This window comes from Pollicipes pollicipes, unplaced genomic scaffold (genome assembly GCF_011947565.3).
Source record: "Pollicipes pollicipes isolate AB1234 unplaced genomic scaffold, Ppol_2.1 Scaffold_3447;HRSCAF=4054_pilon_pilon_pilon, whole genome shotgun sequence".
Taxonomy (NCBI): domain Eukaryota; kingdom Metazoa; phylum Arthropoda; class Thecostraca; order Pollicipedomorpha; family Pollicipedidae; genus Pollicipes; species Pollicipes pollicipes.
In genome coordinates, this window is record NW_023596297.1 from 30,351,020 (window position 1) to 30,373,004 (window position 21,985).

The 21,985-nt window shown below is 50.9% G+C and overlaps 1 protein-coding gene across 1 annotated transcript in view; it reads right to left on the reverse strand.

Annotated features, from left to right (window-relative positions):
- Positions 1-21,374, reverse strand: part of LOC119092418 (uncharacterized) — a 50,228-nt gene extending 28,854 nt beyond the window's left edge. Inside the window, exons 1-2 of the mRNA XM_037215381.1 lie at positions 20,196-21,374; positions 10,999-11,105 (exon numbers count right to left, since the gene is read on the reverse strand). Coding sequence (XP_037071276.1) covers positions 10,999-11,105; positions 20,196-21,374 — 1,286 coding nt within the window. The remainder of the gene's footprint in view (positions 1-10,998; positions 11,106-20,195) is intronic.
- Positions 21,375-21,985: the final 611 nt, after the last annotated feature.

Sequence of the window (21,985 nt, forward strand, 5' to 3'; positions counted from 1 at the left end):
GCTCTGATCAGATTTGGGCAAGATTTGGAACCGGCACCAAACATAGACGCTACAACATTTTTCATGGAGGATTAGTATTGAGACCAGGTCAGCTAGAGCTCAACACGGGTGAAAGTCAAGCGAGGTCATTTCGCATCAAGTTTCTACTCTTGTGCTTCGCATGGCGAAGTTCATATGATGTGATCAGTGGTCACTGGTGTGGAAAAGTTTGCTGAGCAATGTATCACAAATGTCCGCGCCGTACTCAGCCGGCGAGAACGCATGCCTCTCAACTAGCCCATGACGGGGTGGATGAGCTAGTCAGTTCGGCACTCGCTGTGTGCCCCTGGCTGGAATAGCCTGCGGCTGGTGGTACCGCCCCAGGTCAGATAGCGCGGAGGGCAGGGTGGACCGTGGCGAACATCCAGCAAGTAACACGTTTGCCACCAAACTGTTTTGTTGAACTGGAATGTAACGTCTGACGGTGTAGTCAGGGCCCACGTAACACGCCTTACTAAGCATGGGCTCTGATTCCCAGTAATACATTCAGTCAAAATTTGGTGCTATCTTTGAGTAAATAAGGCAGGACGCGTCTTTACGTTCTACATTTGTGAGGTCCCCGGACGTGACCATTTTGGTATCCTGGTGTTACCTCATCTCACATGGATGACTTATACAAACATGAAGTTAAACATAATAAGGCATTCCAAAGTTATGATAAAGCATTCCAAAGAAACAAAAGAAACTTCGAGTGTTCTCCTCAAGAACTGCATGCAGACATGTAAGCTTTCAATAGTGATGTCATCTTTATAACATTGCAATCATATTCTTGCCAGAATGTGCCAAATTGGTCATTTGGCAGCGATGAATATTTGTGTACCCAGCCGGAGAGGCTACGAAATTAGTTCAGAATGTGGGAAAAAGAGGATTGTTTTTTAGCCCCGTTGATCACTGATAGCCCTGCTCATGAATTACTTGGGCATTAGGAGCAAAGTCGTAGGCCGAGTCAGCCTTAACGTCAATGAACCGGACATTCTGTAGCGTCACTGGCCTGGCCAGCCCGGCCGATCATGCTTTTGATGGGCTTATATTTTTGCAGCCACTGGTCGAGCCGCCGTAAAGTTTGCGGCGGATTGCAGGACTAACAGCGGGCTGGCGGGTTTACAGCGGGCTGGTGGGTTTACAGCGGGCTGGAGGGTTGACAGCGGGCTGGCGGGTTGGCAACGGGCTGGCGGGTTTACAGCGGGCTGGCGGGTTGACAGCGGGCTGGTGGGTTTACAGCGGGCTGGAGGGTTGACAGCGGGCTGGAGGGTTGACAGCGGGCTGGCGGGTTTACAGCGGGCTGGCGGGTTTACAGCGGGCTGGCGGGTTTACAGCGGGCTGGCGGGTTTACAGCGGGCTGGTGGGTTTACAGCGGGCTGGAGGGTTGACAGCGGGTTGGCGGGTGGCAACGGGCTGGCGGGTTTTTACAGCGGGCTGGCGGGTGACAGCGGGCTGGTGGGTTTACAGCGGGCTGGAGGGTTGACAGCGGGCTGGAGGATTGACAGCGGGCTGGCGGGTTTACAGCGGGCTGGCGGGTTGACAGCGGGCTGGCGGGTTTACAGCGGGCTGGCGGGTTTACAGTGGGCTGGTGGGTTTACAGCGGGCTGGCGGGTTGACAGCGGGCTGGCGGGTTTACAGCGGGCTGGCGGGTTTACAGCGGGCTGGCGGGTTTACAGCGGGCTGGCGGGTTTACAGCGGGCTGGCGGGTTTACAGCGGGCTGGCGGGTTTACAGCGGGCTGGCGGGTTTACAGCGGGCTGGCGGGTTTACAGCGGGCTGGCGGGTTTTACAGCGGGCTGGCGGGTTTACAGTGGGCTGGCGGGTTGACAGCGGGCTGGCGGGTTTACAGCGGGCTGGCGGGCTGACAGCGGGCTGGTAGACTGACACTTCAGGCACGCCTTGTGCTTCCAACCAACTGCATATCCCTCATTCACCTGGGTCTGTGTGCTGCTACCGGAAACAAAGATGGGTCATGAAATGCAAAATGCAAATGCTGTCACCATATAGATAGCAAAGGGCATACACATAAGGCACTGATTGCCCCCAACTTCAAAACTGCGCGTATACCCCGTCCTTTACTTGAGCCCACTCTCCATGTGGTTTAAGGTATTTCGGGTATACAGGTGTCAGCGTGACTCGCGCAGTTTCAGATGGTACGGGTGGCGATACCGGCAATGGGGGGGGGGGGGGGCGCCTGATAAGTTTGGAAATAAACATTGCTAGCGCGTGTTGCGTGAAAAGACTGAAGCATGGAGTTAAGAAATTTGCTATCACTTGTTCCCTCCCCAATGTTTAGCCTAGGTGCCACCACTGGTATTGCCACCTTTGGGTGCTGAAAAGGGGCTACAGAAACATAAAAGCCGTGAAGGCTTTCAAAGGAAAATGACGATATTAAGGAAAATTGACTTAAAGATGGCATACGCGGGGAGCACGAAACCGCTCTGTGGTTATTAGTCGTTCTGTCTCGTCACCGCTTCCGACAAAGCGCCGAAATCGAGTGCAGTTCGCAATTGTTTGCCTGAACGGCGCCAGCTGATGGTCAAATTTTGTCTCATGATGACTGACGGGCGTCCGAACGATTGTCGGTAAATTTTAACCACACCTGAAAATTATCAGTGTTGACGGAATTAGTGTGAAGTTGTGATAGCAGACTGTTAAAATTTCGGGCTGCGGGCTGCCCTCGCTGGTTTGACGTCGTACCAACTGATGGTGAGGCTGACTGAAAAAAAACAACCTAAATAAAGCAAAGAGGCCCGCTCAACAGCCATCAAATCAATTCTCCGTCTGTCTCACATCCAACCGATTTCTACAGGTAGCTGCGATCTTAGAATGTCAAAGGCTGCAGTCTGCGGGGAGACGTCTCATTCAGCGTCGCTGGATGCCATTACATGCAATAATTGAGCATGTCGCGCATGTCGTGTCTCTCCCGGACCGGCCAGAAAGCAGGTCATGTCTCTCCCGGATCGACCGAGAAACAGGTCATGTCACTCCCGGGTCGACTGGGGAGCAAATCGCGTTTCTCTCGGACCGACCGGGAAGCAGGTCGTCTCTCTCCTGGGTCGACCGGGAGCAGGTTGTACCTGCCCCTTCTTCCACCTGCCAGGCAGCGAGGCGCGTGCGTCTCCCCCCCCCCCCCCCCACTCCCCCCATCTGGGAGCCTGAGTGCGCCTCTAATCGAGGCTCCAGGCGGCTGGCACGGGGGCCTGGCACCAGCCAGTCATCGCCACATTAGCGAAATGGCGCCGCTGACACCAATTGGCGTTCGTCGAAACAACACGTGGACAAAAACGCTCCGCTCGTGCAGCAGTCAGCGAGCGTGCCGAGCGTGGTTGCATGCCGGCAAGTGTTCCAGCCTGACCTGGAGCCCAGCCCAGTCTGGAATACCTCCCGGCCAGGGCGTAGAAGTGGTGTAGCCGCATAGAGCACGGCCTGCTCTGAATGGCAGCTTCAGGTCAGCAAAGCTGACTGTTCAACTCAGCAGGCGTTGTGTTAGCTGCTGTGGTATTCCCCCCCCCCCCGTAGTTATCAGTTATATCGGTGCCATGAACCGGGTATGGCACGGCCACCACATTTAAGCACACAATGTACATTCTCGGAATCCTACGCCTTTTCAAGATGCGTCAACGGTTGCCCAACGATTGCTTTAGCCCGTATTACAACGGTATAAAAACACATTTAGAGGTCAATATGATGGCAACTGAACGACGACAAAGCAAGGCATTTGTCGCCATGCCCGGGAGTATCTCGCGCTCCTGCATGGGGGTCGTGTTACAGTGGCTGACAGACGGTTTTTCGTTGACGACATGCTGACGGACGGTGTTTTCCCGGTGCCGGCCGGCGGTAACGGGAACGCGGGGACGGTGTGTGCTCGCAATGTCGGGGGCAGCTGCTCCGGTCGATACGGCCGCATTCCGGGCGGGTGGACCGTGACCCCGACGATCCGGTGTGCCGGCCCGGCCGGCGGCAACCGTGCTTGACCGTCGTCCGGCACGGGGGTCGATCTGGGTCAGGTGCCCAGGTATGACCCTGAGCCTTAGGCACCGCCTGCAGTGAGTCCGAGCCGCGCCGCCGGCTGAAGATCACATCATGACAACGTGACATCCGCGCCGACGGCTAGACATCGGATCATGACAGCGTGACAGCCGCGCCGCCGGCTGGAGATTATATCATGACAGCGTGACAGCCGCGCCGCCGGCTGAAGATCGCATCATGACAACAGCCTAACATCCGTCCGCCGGCTGGACATCGGATCCTGACAACGTGACAGTCGTCCGCCGGCTGGCTGTCAGATCTTGACAGCGTGACAGCAGTCATCCGGCTGGACGCCTGGTCATGACAGTGTGACAGTCGTCCGCCCACTGGCCGTCAGATCATGACAGCATGACAGCAGTCATCCGGCTAGACATGTGGGCATGACAACGTGACAGTCGTCCGCCGGCTGGCCGTCGGATCATGACAGCGTTACAGCCGTCCGCCGGCTGGACATCGGGTCATGACAATGTGGCAGTGGTCATCCGGCTGGACATCCGGTCATGAAAGCGTAACAGTCGTCCGCCGGCTGGCCATCAGACCATGAAAGCGTGACGGCAGTCATCCGGCTGGACATTCGGTCACGTCAGCGTGGCAGCACTCATTCGGCTGGACATCCGGTCATGACAGCGTGACCGCTATATGCCCCCAGTGACACAGCCGCACAGCCCAGCGACATAGGGCAGGGTATGTGGGTGTTGGGGATGGTTTCACTGTCAAATTATATTGAATATATTAAAGGACATCAGCTGGGACAGAGTTAACCCAGAAGGTTTTTCCAGAATGGTTTCCGAACGGCACGGTGTAGCCGCGCCAATTGTTGCATAGCTGTAGACAATTGAATAGCGGATCGTTGGACATTACAAATGTAGATGTACCTTGTAAGGTCGCTGACCTATGGCAGGTCAAAGTCAGGCCACGGTTTCCGCGAAGGCGATTTCTAGGGAATCGTCCAATCTGATACAATAACGGAGTGTTTGACGAAGCCATACATCTCTGAGATGCTTTCTTAGGCACCACAAATGTTGAATAAGCAAATTATGTTGACCTAAGATCAGGTATGGAGGTCAGACCAAGGTCAAAACCAACCTGATTTATTACTCCAGGGCTTGCTGTATGGGATAGTTTGTGGTGCTCATTTCAAATGTATTGACAGCAGGAACTGCATTATACATCTTGAGCATTATACATCCTTCTTAGAGATCAGAACAGGTCATTGGCCTAAGATGACTCGGGTCGGCATTTTGTTTTGAGAACATCCTGCCTGGCGCAATCTTTGCCGCTTATTCAAATGCAAAACTCAGAGCAATCTTATATTATTTTGGTTACCATAGCCTTCAAAAGGTCAAACAAGGTCACTGATCTCAAATGGACTTGTGATCTTTTGCTTAGAAACAGTTGCCTAGGTTCTGGGGGCACTTTGGAGACCAACCTACAATTTGAGCTTGTTTGACCTCATTTGACCTAAACTTCATGACCTAGGAAACTCAAACTTTGACTTAAGTGAGCTAACGTACAGGTCAAAATATCCTGTAAATTTGGTGTCTTTAGCTTTCTTAGTTCCCGAGATCTCCGGGTGAGTCAAATTGACCCCCCACCCGAGCGAAGGGTATCTAGTCGGCCACCCGGGCGCGTGTTAAGAGAGATGCGAAAACTTGTTACATGTAATAGAAACCCATAATTGCGGACGAGTGCAAGCAATTTATTCCCGAACTGACTGCACTGTCCAGGTCCGAATGTGGTGCACACGAGCACCAAATTCACGATATGAATCTTCAGTTGGAACTATTACGAACAAATAACGTCGCAGGTTAATGAACTTCAATGTCACGAGTGATTAATCTGTCATTTAGTCTTTGGAGCGGGCGCTATAAGCCCATAGGAGAAGACGGAAATTCCAAAATAAAGAAGCATTCTCTCAATGCTGTCGAGGATAAGCCAAAGGGGAAAATCTGGATGAGTTAATAGCAGTCCAGGGGGCGGGTGAGGCCAAAGACCCTCATGCACACAGCGTTTCCGCGCACGTGCCTGAAGACACTAGTAACCATGTGGATAGAGGAGGCCAAAAAAGTGGACTATCGGAGCATAATGAACCACGGAAAAGGGACGATCACATTTCGGGAGACAGGCAGCCAGATGAAACAGCTTTCGTAGGAGCAGGAACGGTGCCAATAAAGTGTTATGGTAGGGCGACTCGGCAAAGTCGTCACAAAACGCTCGTAAAGATGTTTACGGAAGATGTCGCGCTCGACAAAGCCGGCATAAGATCTCAGCCATAAGCCTCAGAATAGCACACATTGAGGAAGCAGCCCTTCATAAGGACACTGGACGCAAGGACGCTGTTTTGGCGATACCTAAGGATGAGAACTCACCGCAAATGATACGGGCATCGACGCATTAGCTGTACTCGACTGCCCCTTTATTTGAATGGCATCGGAGCTCCTCGTGGGACATAGCCGGATATGTCAAGAAGAAGCGAACTGCGCAGGCGCGGTGTAAAGGTTCCTAAAATACCCCAAGTCGGCAGAAAATTGGATAGCAGAACCCATTACGGTTGGAATGGATGAGATTTCAAATTAAGCCTTAATCGGCTGGTGCTTGAAGCCTAAAACGTAGAGTCGCGGGGTGGCAGGCGAGGTGCTCTCAGAACGTGTTGTAGTCCAGCTCGTGTCAGACCGTTACAGCAAAGGAAGAACTACTCCACGGACTCCTCCCAATGCCGTGATGACCCCAATTCCAACCTCGGCTTCCACACTGAGCAGATAAGTTACCTATGTGTCTCACGAGGAACTTGCCAGTTCGCCAATGTAGATCGCTCTGAGAGGAGCACGGGGTGCAGCTGATAACTGAAGGACTGAATGTTCTTTTGAAGGTCTTCAACATGGACTGAACGGTAAGGATTACTGTCATTGAATGCCAAGGGGAGCATCAAGGGAGAAAACGAGCATTATCACCGATCTCGTAGCATTACAAAACCTCCAGAAATCAATGTTAAAGTTGTTCCAAAGTGTTGCAGAATATTGCAGCCATGAATAGCGATGAAATGAGCGCCCAAGGAATCCTTTGATAGTCACGAACCGCTTTAGGAAGATTGAAATCTTCCTATGGTCAAAAGCGATGATTTTTTAGAAGTTGTGGATGCTGCAACACCCTTTTGTGGCTTACAAATGTTAAATACTGTCCTATTCTAGCACGTCGCTATGCAATACGTAAACATTATTAGCATCGAAGCTGGAAAAAGATGACACCATACAAAATTAAAGTTGATCCCATTTTTCCTGGGTCAGAAAGACTTGCAATTACCACTGGTGTCACTCCTTTTGATCGTCTCGGAGGCGGGCTTGATGAGGGTGAAGGAGTCAGTTCTTCGGCTGAACCCTATCGTATTCTCTGTTACATATGTTTTTATGCTGCATCTACGAATCATTTTATGAAATAAGCGACCCCTTCACCTCCGAACATTGTTCATGTGCCGATGTGCATCCTTCTGTTCATCCTTACAAAAATACACCCACAATATTGCCGGCCCGCTCAAACTCCGTTGTTTTGTATGCACGCTCGTTTTCGTATGTTTCTTACGCGGCGTGTGGTCATCTCACTCCACGGTGCTCTTCCGCTGTCTTTCCACGGTCGAGAAAGTTGCATCAATGATGACAACAGTCACAGCGTCTTTGAACATTGGTATTTTGACTCGGGCTGACCAACATGCGACATCATACACCAGGTTCTCCCAAAAAGTGTGTCGGTCAGTCGAAGGTGAGTTGAGCGGGAATGCAATCAGATCGTTCATTCTTGAAGGCACAACGCTTACACTAATAAAACTAAACGTAAGGTTTTAAAGGGGAAGATTATTGCTTTTTCGTAGTTTTTGCGGCATGGCCCCTCCAAGGGTGGACCTCATTAGATGCGTCCTTGTAACTGGACCTCTCCTTGATCTAGGACGCGAGACCTTCCGAGCACCGACCACGTACTTTGACAACCGCGGGGCCAAGCCTACAACACATCCAGCACCCATCCAGGAGGCACACATAACCAGCCTTCATTCATATCACATTCAGGTTTATTTGAAAGGAATGGTACAGTACTTTCCTTACCAGAAACGTGTATAGCTCTGGACCGACAGTCCGGATGTCTTCATAGGCTCCATGTGAGGCTCCATGATGTCTTCATAGGCTCCATGTGGGGGGTCCCCATACTACTCGCGTTCACCTGACGGCGCGCTCGCGTTCACCTGACGGCACCCCTGAATTTACAAATATTTTAGGTTCGACAGGCATACCGCAAGGAAGGTAATTGCAAATTGTACGGCCACGTTCGCTCGCCATTTCAAACAACGCTGTCGTGCCGCAGGGTGTGTTTTCGACGAGCTCCACGCCGCCGAGGTCCGGGCGCGGCGGGACTTGTTTGTTTCAATCCGTGGTGGTATGTGACGTGGATGGATACCGGTCATTTGTTTCATGTAGCAACAAAACGCCAGCACGTAACAGCAGCGGCCAAAAAAGATCACCCCGAAACACTTTTTGAAATTGTCATGTTGACAACAAACCTTCAATACATCAGGAGGCATCGCTTAAATAACGTTATCAAGCAAACGTTGTTTAAGTTGTGAAAACCCGACGTTTCAAGCCATGCTCATCGTCACGGGTCTTAATTCCGCTGGTCCGTGCGTTTGTATCCGCTAGTGGGCATGAACTCAGCTTGAAACGTTCAGTTTTGACAACGCAGCCAATGTTTGCTTAATAATCCGTTTAGCTTTTCTCTTCTGGCGTCTTGAGTGCCGGCTATTGTCAGCACAGATAAATTCAAGCTTAACAGGCGTGCGGGGCCTTCCTTGCTTATATGAAGCAACCCAAAACATGATGCCTTCATGCCCTGACTTTCATCTTTTTGTCAAGTCTCCCACGTGATTTTTTGCAGTATACGAATGCAATAATCTGTACACGGAACGATTTCCATAGTCGAACTGTGAGGCCCGCTCCACCGCGCAGTGTATTCTCAATCGCCCTCTCAGCTGCTCCCAAAGTTTCGTGTGATACGATTGTGACCTTTCCTGTCCCTACTGCCCTTTGCCCTTGATTGTCTGCAACCATGGCAAATAGTTTGAAAAAGATTCAAAAAGTTACAAATTTTCCGCCAGGATTGTCTCTGGCATAAAACGCAACCAGTATATAGCACCGATTTTGGGATCTCTAAGCTAGCCCCAGATTGATGACCCGGTAAAAGAGAGGGACGTGCTAAAACTGGAAGCATTCAAAGCGCTAAGATCCAAAAAATCGTCTCCGGCTGTCCACTCTCTTTTGAGGCCACGTTCCCCTGTTTCACTAAGGGAGGCACACTCCTCCACGTCAATGTCCCTCCACCTGTTCAGGAACCGATTGGACCCCATCGAGCGAGACTGTCCTTATCCTGCCGCGGCAATTTCGAAACGCATGCCTCCCATCACCACGTTGCCTATGTCCCTGAGGGGTTAGAAACTCGCGATTTAAAACGTAAATGTTGGGTCATTCGTCTTAGTTTTAAGCCCGTGCTGGTTACTTGTGTGATTGTGCGTCAGGTGTACGTATGTGTGTGGTACTTCCATGTCAATGTGGATCTCATGCACTTGCAATTTATTTTCATTCATCTTTGTATGTGCACGCTGGGTTTGATACATTTTGTTGTCAACTTAGAACATCTCTTGGATTCATCGTTTGACTTCGTACTATTTTGTAGCATCGTATTTTGTCGTATCGTATTTCATCGTATCAAATTTTGTTGTATCGTATTTCATCGTATCGTATTTCACAGTATTGTACTGTGCAGAAATTTTGTAATATCTTATTTTATAGTACATTTCTAAGTATCGTCTTTTATAGCGTTTTTGTGATGTGTTGTAACGAGTAGTGAGTCTTGCAACGAACCGAACCTAGAGAACGCTGTAACAAGCCGAATACCTGAAGAGCCATCTTGTGGATAGGTCTCAAGCAAAGCGAAATAAAATACAAATTCAATGCATGTGTCCGTGCCAGCAATATATCAGCAGCAGCACATACAGTACGATCCACATCTGGTATTTCCGATGTATCACATGCAAAACAGCGCTGTCCGCTGCCGCACGCGAACCCGGTAAATAGCGTTCGACGAGAGGTTTTTCGGTCAAGCGTGCCCATATCTCGTGCGTGCCTGCTTGGGCGTTCGTGCCGACCCACAAAGAGGCCACCCCACCCAGCGGTCCTCCAGAGGCCGGGCCTGTATCGACCTGGCGCTGATGGCGGCACCGTTACGACGAGGCGTCTCTGGTCTGGCTCCCATGAATGGTGCCGCCTCACACTCAGTTGGCAGTTGTTACGCTGGCGATAACTTGATGGCGATTGACATCACCTTGAACTGTCTGCATGTGACACAGTCGTCCGAGTGAAGACTTTAATGACATAGACTCGGCACCACGCCAACGGTAGGCACTCTTTGTCGTTTTTTTCGCGCGTGTCAGGCTGGGCAGGTCTGGGATGGTAGACGTTGCAGTTTAATACCGCAGGCCCGGCGAAAAACTCAGGCATCTTCGCCGTAAGCTCTCTACGCGACACACGTCCTGGCTAAACAGAACGGAACAACGGTAGTGAGGGTGATATCAATATGCACGATCACATTTTGTGAGCCAACACAACGTACGGCTATCGCAGCCACAGCGTAGGAAGACAATTTCTGTTGCGACCTCGTCTGAGGAAGCCCAGGGATACGGCGCCCGCTTTTAATATCATCTTGCAACAACCATAATTTCGCGTCACTTGGGACTTTGCCTGACAAAGTCTACCGAGATGTTGTCGCCCGGGACGCCACCTAACGAAGCCCAGCCATATGGTGTCTGTGGCCAAGTGTCGCCTGTGGCTTCACTTGACGAAGCCCAGCCATGCGGTGTCGTTTGCGAGCTCCCTCCAGAGCCACAGTGGCCTGGTGTCGCCTGTGGTCTCACCTGACGAAGCCCAGTGAGATGGTGTCGTTGCGGGAGGTGCGCTCGGCCAGCCGCCGCGGCGCCGACCATTTCTCCCGTGGCACCAGGTACACGTGCAGGTCCCCCATCTGAAAAAGGCATGTGGATCAGTCAAACACTGCGCACTGCTATTTAATGCGTCATCGGCCTTCCACCCCACGTTGGTCTCAGTCCAGACATCCTGCGCGTTATACTGAAAATTAAGCATATTCTAAAGGAGCCGGCTGCGTGCGAAGCCTTGTACAAACGGCCTCATGTTTCAGAGCACTGACTGGAGGTCAGCAAAGCACATGACTGGTCAGCCATACCCAATGTAATATGGCATGATTTTCTATAATTATGTTCTCACCTTGGTGGCTTTTGCACGTGAAAGTATGTCATCTTTGCCGGCTACCTATGCCACCCAAAAAGTGGGCAGTTCAAGGTTATGCGCGGACAACTTACCGTTCTTTTGAGAAACAGTTAATATTTTGTGTTGAGGTCTGATTTTGCCAGGCAAGCGACGTTTTTGACTCCGTACGACTTGATGCATATTTGATCATACTTGTTGCCTGTTACATCATTTTACGCCTTGCACTCGCAAAGCCAAAAATGCGCGCTATTTTTCTAATTAATCTCTCCGTACCTTCTGAGGCTTTTTGGCCGCTTATCCACGCTGGCTGCCTGAGCATGCCGCAAGTTTTGATCTGAACTTATTCTGCCACACAAGCTACGATAGACTGTGAATAGTTTGGGAAATCGGCTCTAGGGCTACCCTGCATCCTTGTCCTTGAGCATCCGGGGTACGAGCACTGTGACTCCATGCTTATATTTCTGCCTAACACATGCCGTGCTATTTACGATCACCGCAATTTAGGGCGTGAAGCTTTTGGCACGAATAGGTTTGAGTTTATGAACGCTCTTTGTTCCTCTGGGTTGAATTAGTATGGGCGTGTAAACCCCTGTGGCGTGAAGAACATTGAAATCGTAAAGCTTCTCTCTCACTTGATTTCCCGACAAACAACTGCAATCACTGTCGTCGTAAATCGTTTTTAGTCCTGTGTTCGCTTTCCGGCCATCATTCGGAAGTGCCTACTAACTTTTTCAATCATCTCTAAATGGACGCCACGCTGCGATTGCTTTATATGCCAAAATAACCGCACAGGCCAGTAATCACCATTTGTATCGCCAGACAGCCGAGAACGATGGGACAGCGAGACAGCCGAGACGGCGATCCGCCGCGGGCACGAGGCGGAAGTCGCCTCTCGTGTCTGCGGTGCGCCACGCACTTCCGCTCCGTACCACTACCGACCCACTTATCTTCAGTGCACGGGCACGTGCGTGCACGCGGGGTCCTAAGATTGACGACCGAAGCGGTAGTGACGTCCGCCCCCCCCCCCCTCGACCCTGACCGGTCGCGAGCTGAGGCTGCCTGCGGCCCCCTGGGGCAACACCGCGGGTGCCGCCGGCGCCAGGCACCGGTGGGTCGCCGTCGACCCCGCCCGCGCCAATTGTCGCCGCCCCACTGACCTTGGCTAGCAGTGGCGACTCCACCCCGGGAGGGACCGTTCGGGCGTCATTTTGTAGCACTCAGTCGGCGACTCAGACGCCACCCTGCTAATGCCCAATTAAATGGACACGGCGCCGGACATAAAGCCGGCCAGACTTCCGAGGCGAATGCGCTTAATGTGGCGCCGGCTGATACCTAGATAATAAACGACCAGGTTCTTGGATTAGGGTCAGGCAGCCAATGGGGGAATGTACAAGGCGTGTCTGGGTCACAACAAATGCCGGTCAGGCACGTAACAATTACCACCAAGACCTTGATTAACGATCAGCTGAAAATAAAAGAGCAATGCAGATGGTGGTGATTGCTGGCTTACGGCTGCAGTCAAGGCCGAAGGATCAGCATAGGCGGACCCTAGGCGGACGTGACGGGTATCGAACAACATAACGTAATTTCTAAACGAAATGCGAGTTGGCCTTCTCGCTTGCACTTAATAATGCAAATGAATCATTAAAGGCGTATCTACATGTACATCTATATATATATATATATATATATATATATATATATATATATATATATATATATATATATGTATATATAATATATATATATAATATATATATATATATGTGTGTATGTGTGTGTGTGTGTGTGTGTGTGTGTGTGTGTGTGTGTGTGTGTGTGTGTGTGTGTGTGTGTGTGTGTGTGTGTGTGATAGATAACGCATCGTCAGACACAGAAACTGTCATTTGCTGCGGTTGGGCTAAGAAAAGTATGAAGCGATCTCTTTTGGTCGTGACCATGCGAGCTGGTGTTCGATTCTCTCGAGCAATGACGTCAATAATGCTTGTTCTAGATTTAACGCACAAATTTAGAACAGCTCTTTCAAGTGAATAAGGGCATCGGAGGTTATATGAGAAAGTGGAAAGTGAAAAATGTTCCTTTTTGGAAAGTGGGGAAATTTGTCATCTGCTATAACAGCACATTACACACAAAACATAGCGGCTCTGTATCAGTTATACAACATACGTGGGAACGCGTGCCTGCCGTGAGTGTCAAAAGTAAGTTAAGATAATCCTGTTCACAATCGCATGCTTAAATTAAAACAATCCTGCATTTTTCCGCTCGCTCTATTTGTTGGGGGAACAGAAATTAGACAACTGGATGTAAACCTAGGAATGTAAGGAAAGTGGTCACGGAAGACCCCACTTCATTTGCTAAAATCTATACATTTTGTGTCTTTCCAACGGCCATTAAGCTGTCTTTGTGACGGTGCTCTCTATTTCGAAAACGCGTTCAATCGTTAGTAATTGGGACTACGGGCGGTATCTGCTATGCAATCTTGCGTTAAAAAATAACGTTACAACACATCAGCCACATATGCGTTGTCCGATAGTTTTGCCCATCCTAGCTATGGCACAATAAGCTCAAGATTCTACATGGACGCCTCTTCTTCTGCACCTTCAAGGACCCGATCCAGGGCAGCTGGAAGTCGAAATCAGCTTGAAAACACGCCAGAGCCCGCCGGTAAAGCATGCCTCAGCAACGGCGACAAGAAAATTTGTCTTCAAAATGCAGCCTTAACCTAAAGGCATGGCTTAGAATACCCTGGCCTCGCTATTCCTCGACATGTGGCGCTGCCAGAGCCTTGCGCTGCATTGATGCGACATCTCGGAGTCCGCAAGCGCATTGTGGGATACCAGGCTACGTTTTGGTTCTGAGAGAGAGAGAGAGAGAGAGAGAGAGAGAGAGAGAGAGAGAGAGAGAGAGAGAGAGAGAGATATATATATATATATATATATATATATATAGATAGATATATAGATATAGATATAGATATAGATATAGATATATATATATATGTATATATATATATATATATATATATATATATATATATATATATATATGTATGTATGTATGTATATATATGGTTCTGCGCAAGTGTTTTCAGTTCCAAATGTATGTAAAAATCAATCAGGCACGTACCCCCGAATCGGTCACTCAATGGTGGCGCTTCCAGTGCAGCGGCATTCTGTCTGTGACCTTTCCATCCAGACTGGACTGCGGAGTCTCTCGTCCGGTGGTACAGCTCTTGCCATGCCGACCATATCTGGTCAGACACCACTGCACCTTTCCGCGTAGGTCTGTTTAAAAAGACACCAGTCCCGACACTTATATCCGTGCATCGCGAGTCGTGGTCTGGTCAAAAAGGTGTCAGTCCAGACACTTATATCCTTGCACCACGAGTCATCTTTCCACCGGAAAATAATGGCAGCAAAATGAATAGTCGAGAGCATAATAAAGGGGTGACCATGTACGTACAGCGTATGTGCTTAACTTGAGTGCACGCTTCACTGCGCCGTATGACATGCTGCCGGGTAACTGGCCTGGAGGCTTTCACGTGTGTTTCGCTGCCAGCAAAAGGCTAGTTGTGCGTACCCAACGCTCACAAAAGCGCCCTGCCGACATCGATTTTTACGGCGCCGAGCTGGTGCCTGCCGGGAATCACCGCTCGGTCCGCTGTTTTGAGCCGCGGCTTTCCTGGCAACGCACAGCAACGTGACACCATCGACGGGGTCAATGCCATCGGCTGGGCTGCAGGATGGCTGCAGGGCTGACCTTGGGTCATCGGCTCGCCGGACGACACGCGCCGCGGGCTAGTGCACTGGCCGACGGGCCAACGCAGGTCACACGAAGGCGCACGTGCCACCCGCAACAATATGGCCATGACTTGGGTGATGCCGTGTAATATATGGTGCGCGTCAGGTAGTCAATCACCGTAACAGTGGGTGTTGTATACACGCGATGTTCGGGACTTGCAATGTGGAGATTGTAGACGCATGGATCTCTGGTCTCCAAACTGTTGCTGTGAAATAAGGCCGGCCAAAGAGAGCATTCTTACCTGTGAAGCTAACAACATTGCAGGTGTAACTGGCCCTGTTTTATACTAGGATCTGTACCTAAAAGTCACTAATAATGCATGCAAACAGATTGGACTAATCAACGCACTACTTGACGGAGTGAACCCTTACGTACTGTGCAACGTTCCTTAGTTTTCTACATGCGCACATGCTAAAGCTATGCATAGCGTAGACCAAAGATGATGATGGACTGAACCCATCAGAACCTTTTTAAACAGGTCCCGATTTCCTATCACTGTTATAAAGTCCTATGATGTGGCATTCCTTTTATTGTTTTGTTTTTGGTTCTGAGGCCCGGCTGACTAAAACGCACAAAAAATAATAAGGCGCTTGCGCTAAAACAATACGAAATATACATTTTGACACAAAACTAATGGTGCTGATGATAAAACAACAAACAAATCTACTCATTACATGTAACAATGTCAACTTTTAAGTGTTCCTAGCACTCGGCGGGGTACGGGGTGCGGAGTGCTGGGTGTGGGGCGCGGGTCGCCTCTGATGGGGCGGGGTGAGGTGGGGACAATGGGGAGGGGTACCACCACCCTTTCCTATTGCACAACCGACGTGTTTAAAGAGAATTTGAGGATGGAACGGTATTCCCCTTACATGACTTACAACTCCTAACCGGATATTTTAGGCATCTCTCGATGATGAGTTCCTTGGTCGGGTCAGACAAGGCCAGAACACGTTTTAGAGCCTTTGTATGGCTCCGCGTATGTTTTACGAGTAAATCTGACACAAGTTAAGGCATACCACTATTCACTTCTAAGGTGCAACGTTGTGTAGCCCGGGCTCACCCACATGATCTCTGATGACTTTACCTTGGACGACATGCACTTAAAAGCATTGTCTATGGCGCTGACGCTGGGCTTATGTGAAATGCATGTTGGCGACGATGTGGGCTCAATTCACTTTTTCTCGAATTCGATTTTACCTTAACATCATAGTCTACAACGCTGACGTTAGGATTATGTGCAATTTATGTTGACAACGACTTGGGTATAATCAATTTTTAACTCGAATTCAATTTTACCTCATGTGACTTTGAGCTCGGGGCCACGGTGAGTTTGTGCCGGGCAAAGCTTCAAGAACGAGGTCCTGCGGCTAATAAGGTGACTGACCCAACGCGAAGAATGAGAAAGGGTACCAAACTGTTATGCTAGCTGCAAATGGGTTCACAGTTAAGCTATCCAACTCTCATCACGATGCGCCTGAGAGAACGGTCTCAGAGACAAACCGAGCGAATGTTGCGCCGGCCTCTCATCCGCCGATGAGGGTGAGAGGCTTGTGGCGACTAAGCAAGACAATGAATAAGCCTATCCATGCCCACGCCCACGCTCTACAACGCGTGGTGGTTGGACAAAACTTGCAAGTGGTAAGAAAACCTCCTCTGGCATGTGTACGTAAATTCTTTTAAGCGTAAGCGTTCTGTCGGATTGATAACGATATTCAACAGAATATCGTTATCGTTAATTTGGACGAATTTACGACTGAAATATATCCTGATCTGGAGAGACCGGGCGATTATCAGTATAACAATACCCACACACAGCATTCTGACGTCTGTAATCACTTCCTTTGTAGACGAGGTTAATATGTCTGTGACCTGCGGGCAATATTTGCTGAGGCAACAGCTTTTCCCCGGAAGTCCGCTAACGACCTCAGCAGAGGAGGTCCATGCCCCTTGACTGGTCACCGCTTCCAGTGCCGCCATGTTTCACACCGCACGATATGCTGACACAAAGTATTAACCTACAAAACGGCCCGCACTTCGGTCCGAAACGTCATCAAACCGCGGGTTTTGCCCATGTAGGATTTCGGCTTTTGCCAATTACTGAGCAGCGGGACAGCTCGCTCGCCCGACACGGGCTCAGCAAGGGTGACAGGACGTCCGGAATGTCCAGCTTAGGTTCATTAATGCTGAAGGGTTTCAGGAAATGTGCGGCATGAGCTCATACTAAGTTTGGCACCAGGTGGCGCGCCTTTGCGGATATTAACAATGTAAGCTTTTTTGGTGTCTCCGTTATTATTTGCATGTCATATTTTCTGTTTGCTAACCCTCCTGAAGTGTAAGCTTTTTGAAAATGTGACTTGTCACGGCTATGTAGAATGAAATCTTAGAGAAGAAAGTTTATTTGGAACATGAAGCCTCTTACATGAAGTCTACATGAAGCCTATTACCCAGAACGCAAATAGCTGCTCTCTTTTAGCCTTTTTATTAAGTGCTATTTATTTTAATTATTTAATTAATCAAGCAGTCTGACAGACATAACATGGACATTGAAAAAAGGTGTGGGGACGCAGGGTGGATGTACTTTTATAACGGAAAAAAGCGTTTCGGCAAACTTTGCAAATGTAGTATTAATGAAATGCGAGTCGCGTAGCACAAGCAAGAAATTCACAAAGGTCCAGGTTTTCTGGCATTATGAGCAGAGACTTCTCATGCCGAAAATAACTGGCCCTGAAAATACCAGGCGGTGCTGGTCAAACGTCTTTATCAAGCAATATTTAAGCTATATTATCACAGGCTCTATAAAGAAACTTCGCGGTTTTCTTTCACTCAAAGATACCTCGATACGACCAATGCGTCGCTCAAAGATGCTCGTAACACATTGTTGGTAAATTGCTTTCAGCACAACAACTCTCAACCTGTGGTGTCTCACGCTCGCAATCTACTGTGCAAGTGACGCAATCCACTATTCGTCGGTCACCTATAGAAAGATGTATGCCGAAAATATAATGATATTTGTTTGACGTAATGTTGAGTCGTAATCAATATCTCTTGTGTGCAATTATGTTGTTATGTTTGAAGCAAGGGTCGGGTCTAAAATCATTGGCAAGAGGCATTGAATATTGCTTGGCTTCAAATTTCCATAAGGTAGCCTAATGCGGCCGTATATGCCAGTTCCGCACCGGACTGAGCTGCCCGTCCCCCTTTGTATTGCACTGTATTAATTGGAGATTGCGGTGAAAAAATTGGAATCCCGATTCCCAATCGGAATCTAAGTCCACTTTTTCTAGAATCACAGTTCCAAAATGTTGCGAGTCCTAAGCTAGCCGAGGTAACTCGCGCCCTTCAGGCCTGACGGCTCCTACAAATGTGCCACGGGAACTCTCCAGGACTGGGAGGTTTCTGGGAACCCGCGAGAAGCGTGAACCAGGGCCGATGATCACTTGCGGTGTGTGGTGGGGAATCATCGGGAGTTCATGGGTTTTTGGGAGCGTGCAACATGACATTACAAGGAGTGACGGATGGAAGAAGTGGCGTAGCCAGAGGGTCACATGGGTTGCGTTGTGCGACCTTGTAAAAGTGTGAAACGATAAGAACAACAGTTTTTAGCTTTAAGTATTTCAATTAACTTGCAAGAGCGTTTCCATTCGTCGCCGTACTGTTTAGAAGCATCCTGCGTTCTACTTTTCATCTGTTATGATAAGAGCTGACATCATTTTTGGCACTCACCGTTTTCTTTAACTCTATTAATGATAGTAAACAATTGACTTTCCTGGTGAGAAGCTTCAAAATTGTTGTGTAAAAAACTAAATGCCACTGTGAAGTTTTCAGAACGAGGATTGCACAAGACTGTGAAACTTTGGTGTCGTACAAGTCCAAGTGCAAGTTGCAAAAACAATGCACAAAATGGCGCAAAATGTTTTATATGAAAAACTTTGGCACTTGCTAATCAGCCACCAACGTTTCAACAACTATCGTTTCAAGACGAAGAAAGCTTAACACATATTCCTTTTGCTTTTGAAAAATAAATTTCTGCTGGATTTTCCGTCCACGACGGCGAAGAAGAAGTGCCGTATGATAGGGGCTCGGGAAATGCACGGTTAGCAAACACAGAGGATAGCTACATCGTGGATTTCTACATCGGTAAATGCAAGATTCGGGCCGCCGCGTGCATCTCAGATGAGAGATACACGAACCAACATCACCCAGCTCAGCCCAAGTGGGCATTCTTCGCTGAGGGCGCCAGCGGGCGAAGTTGTCGACCCAGCGGATGGTACTTGCGCAACTTGAGTAGCACTTACTTAACGGAATTCGTGCGGACTTCCGCTTGTGCTGCGTAAAGATTAGATAAGTTAAATATGTCTAGATCACAGTGCATTGCTTGAATACGTAACGGGCTCTGGACCGCTTCAACGTGTTTAATCTGTGCACGCAACTCTAATCTGCAAGCAGGAACAGTGACGCGTCGCAAACATTGATATGCACGGTGTGGTGCAGGTTCCGCGGCGAAGTGCAAGAGTGTCCGACTCGCAACACGGTTGTGCCGTTTACGATCTCTGGATGGGCGTGTCCTGTCGCTCAGCTATCGACAGAAAGATGTGCTGACATTGGCCAAACGTGATCAATCCGGCAGTGCGGCCGTGTTTGCGTTTTGACCGACTTACTAGGAAAGATCTGCTTGTAACCGGGGCAAATCTGACCTAAGCGTCCGTGCTGAAGTGCTGTGCGGTACGGAAACCCCCTCGCAGCCCTGTCTGGTAAGGCTATAAGGAACTTATATCACGAAATGGGTCGAATGTCTTTGGATGGGAGGGCCAGAGAGCAGGCGACAAGCTCCGCTTGACATGTGCTATGAATAGAAGAACGTTCATGAAAAGTATTTGACATAAAAAGCGTTTACCTCGGAGGTGAGGAGCACCGGGGTAAATTTCCAGGAAACGATGAACAAGACGAACTGCAGAGGAGCACTGGGACAAAATGTCGTTATTAAAGATGGCTGGTGGGCTTCTGGGAAAGCGCGACATGAGCTCACCTGAGCTGAAGGGTTTCTCGGAATGCTGACGAGTGATGTGCTCTTCTGAAGTGCGCTGTCCTCGTTGGCGGCGTGCAGCGCAGCCACGTGCTCGCCCGCTCCCTCCTCCCGAGCAGCCCGCAGGTCCTCCTGGCTGCGGGCAATTGGTCTCGATCGGGGGATTTTGGTGGGCTTCCGGGTCGACTTGGCCTCGCTCCTCTCCGCCGTCTTTCTGGACTCAGCACGCGCTGTCCCGTTCTGCACGGCCCGGGACGGAGCATTATGTTCTTTGTGGGTCCCGTTTTCCTTCGCCTTCGGAGGAGACTTTCTGTCACCGTCTCGGGTTGGTTCCTTCCTGCGGCTTGTATGCGAATCCGTGCGCGCGGGTTTTGACTCCGGCTTTGCCGCGCTTTCGTCAGCAACCTTCTTCTCGACGTGTTGTCGGTCCGTGCCGTTGGACAGTGTTTGCTCTTCAACCTGGTCCTGATACACGTCGTTGTTCTTGTCCAGCTCGGGATCGCCGTGGTACTGCTCTATCAGGACGCGTTCCAGGGAGACGGCACGTGCCTCGCCATCACCAGCCGCCCTGCCGTCCAGCGCCAGCTCCTCCGACGGACGCAGCACTTCCATGTCACCGGACATGGCGCCTGACCGCTCCGTGTCGTCGGGGGCCGGCTCCTCCTGGTCTGGTGCGGCTTCGGACAGCACCGTCTGCTGGCCCGAGTCGTCGGCGACGCTTACTGCGTCTGCGTCTGCTGTCGTCGATGACGCCAGCTGCTCCGAGACGTCGTTCCGTAATTCTTCGACGGACTCGGTTCGCAGCTCGCCTGGCTCCTCGTCTGCTATTTTGTCTGAGCCCTCCGTTGATGGCTCGTCGAAGTTCTCCTTCCGTAGTTCGCCCACGTCGACCGCCTCTTCGCCCGTCAGGCTGTGGTTGCCGGAGTCCCTGGGCGACTGCGCTTCGCTGCCCTGGCTCGCCTGGGTCGGCGAGGCGTGACCGTCGTCCGCCGCCGCAGAGTCGGTCCCCTCCCGGATAGCGGACAGCTCACGCACGGGCTGCTGCTGGCTGGCCGCCGAGCTGCGCTGGGAGCGGGGCTTGGCTGCCGCCTTAGCGTCGTCGTGCGAGCGTCGCTTCTGAGCCCGCACGCGGCCGCCGCCGTCCCCGCCTCCACTGGGTGCGCGGCCCGGCCCGCCGGCCATGTCAGGGTCACGTCGGCGTCGGCCCGGTGAGCTGGCGGCCAATCAGGCGTGGTCACGGTCGTCCGCCGCGCAACACGCGCCTCCTCCCGGCACCTGCAAGTGGGCTGGCTTGTTTGATCAATCCGCCGGCGGCAAATATCGACGATGATGAGGCCGCGCGGAGGGACACCTGCCAGCCGCCGTCGACGTCCGTTCGTGCCGGCAGCGGGAATGGCGTGAGCGGCCGCCTGTGCGGGAGGCGGCCTCGTTCGGGCCGGCTGGCCGCTGCTGCGCACCTGCCGCTGGGCAGCCCACCACCGCGGCAGACTCTCCGGCCCCTCCCCGCCGGCCCGCGGGTCAGGCGCTCGCGGCGACGGTCGCGGTTGCCCTGCGGCGCTGCCGGAATGGCCACTGACGCACGAGGCGACCGCTCGCCCCGCTCGGCCTCGCGCGAATGCCCGGCCATGAATTGGTAATGTCGCGCGACCGAGCGTAAACACGTCGTTGCTATAGGCGCGCTCGATGACCGCGGCGGGCCGCGCCGGCCGGTCACGTGACGCGCGGATGGGCGGAAGGGCGGCGTAACAGGTGAGGCACGGCGTGTGCTGGTCCGGGGCGCCGCGGGACGCGAC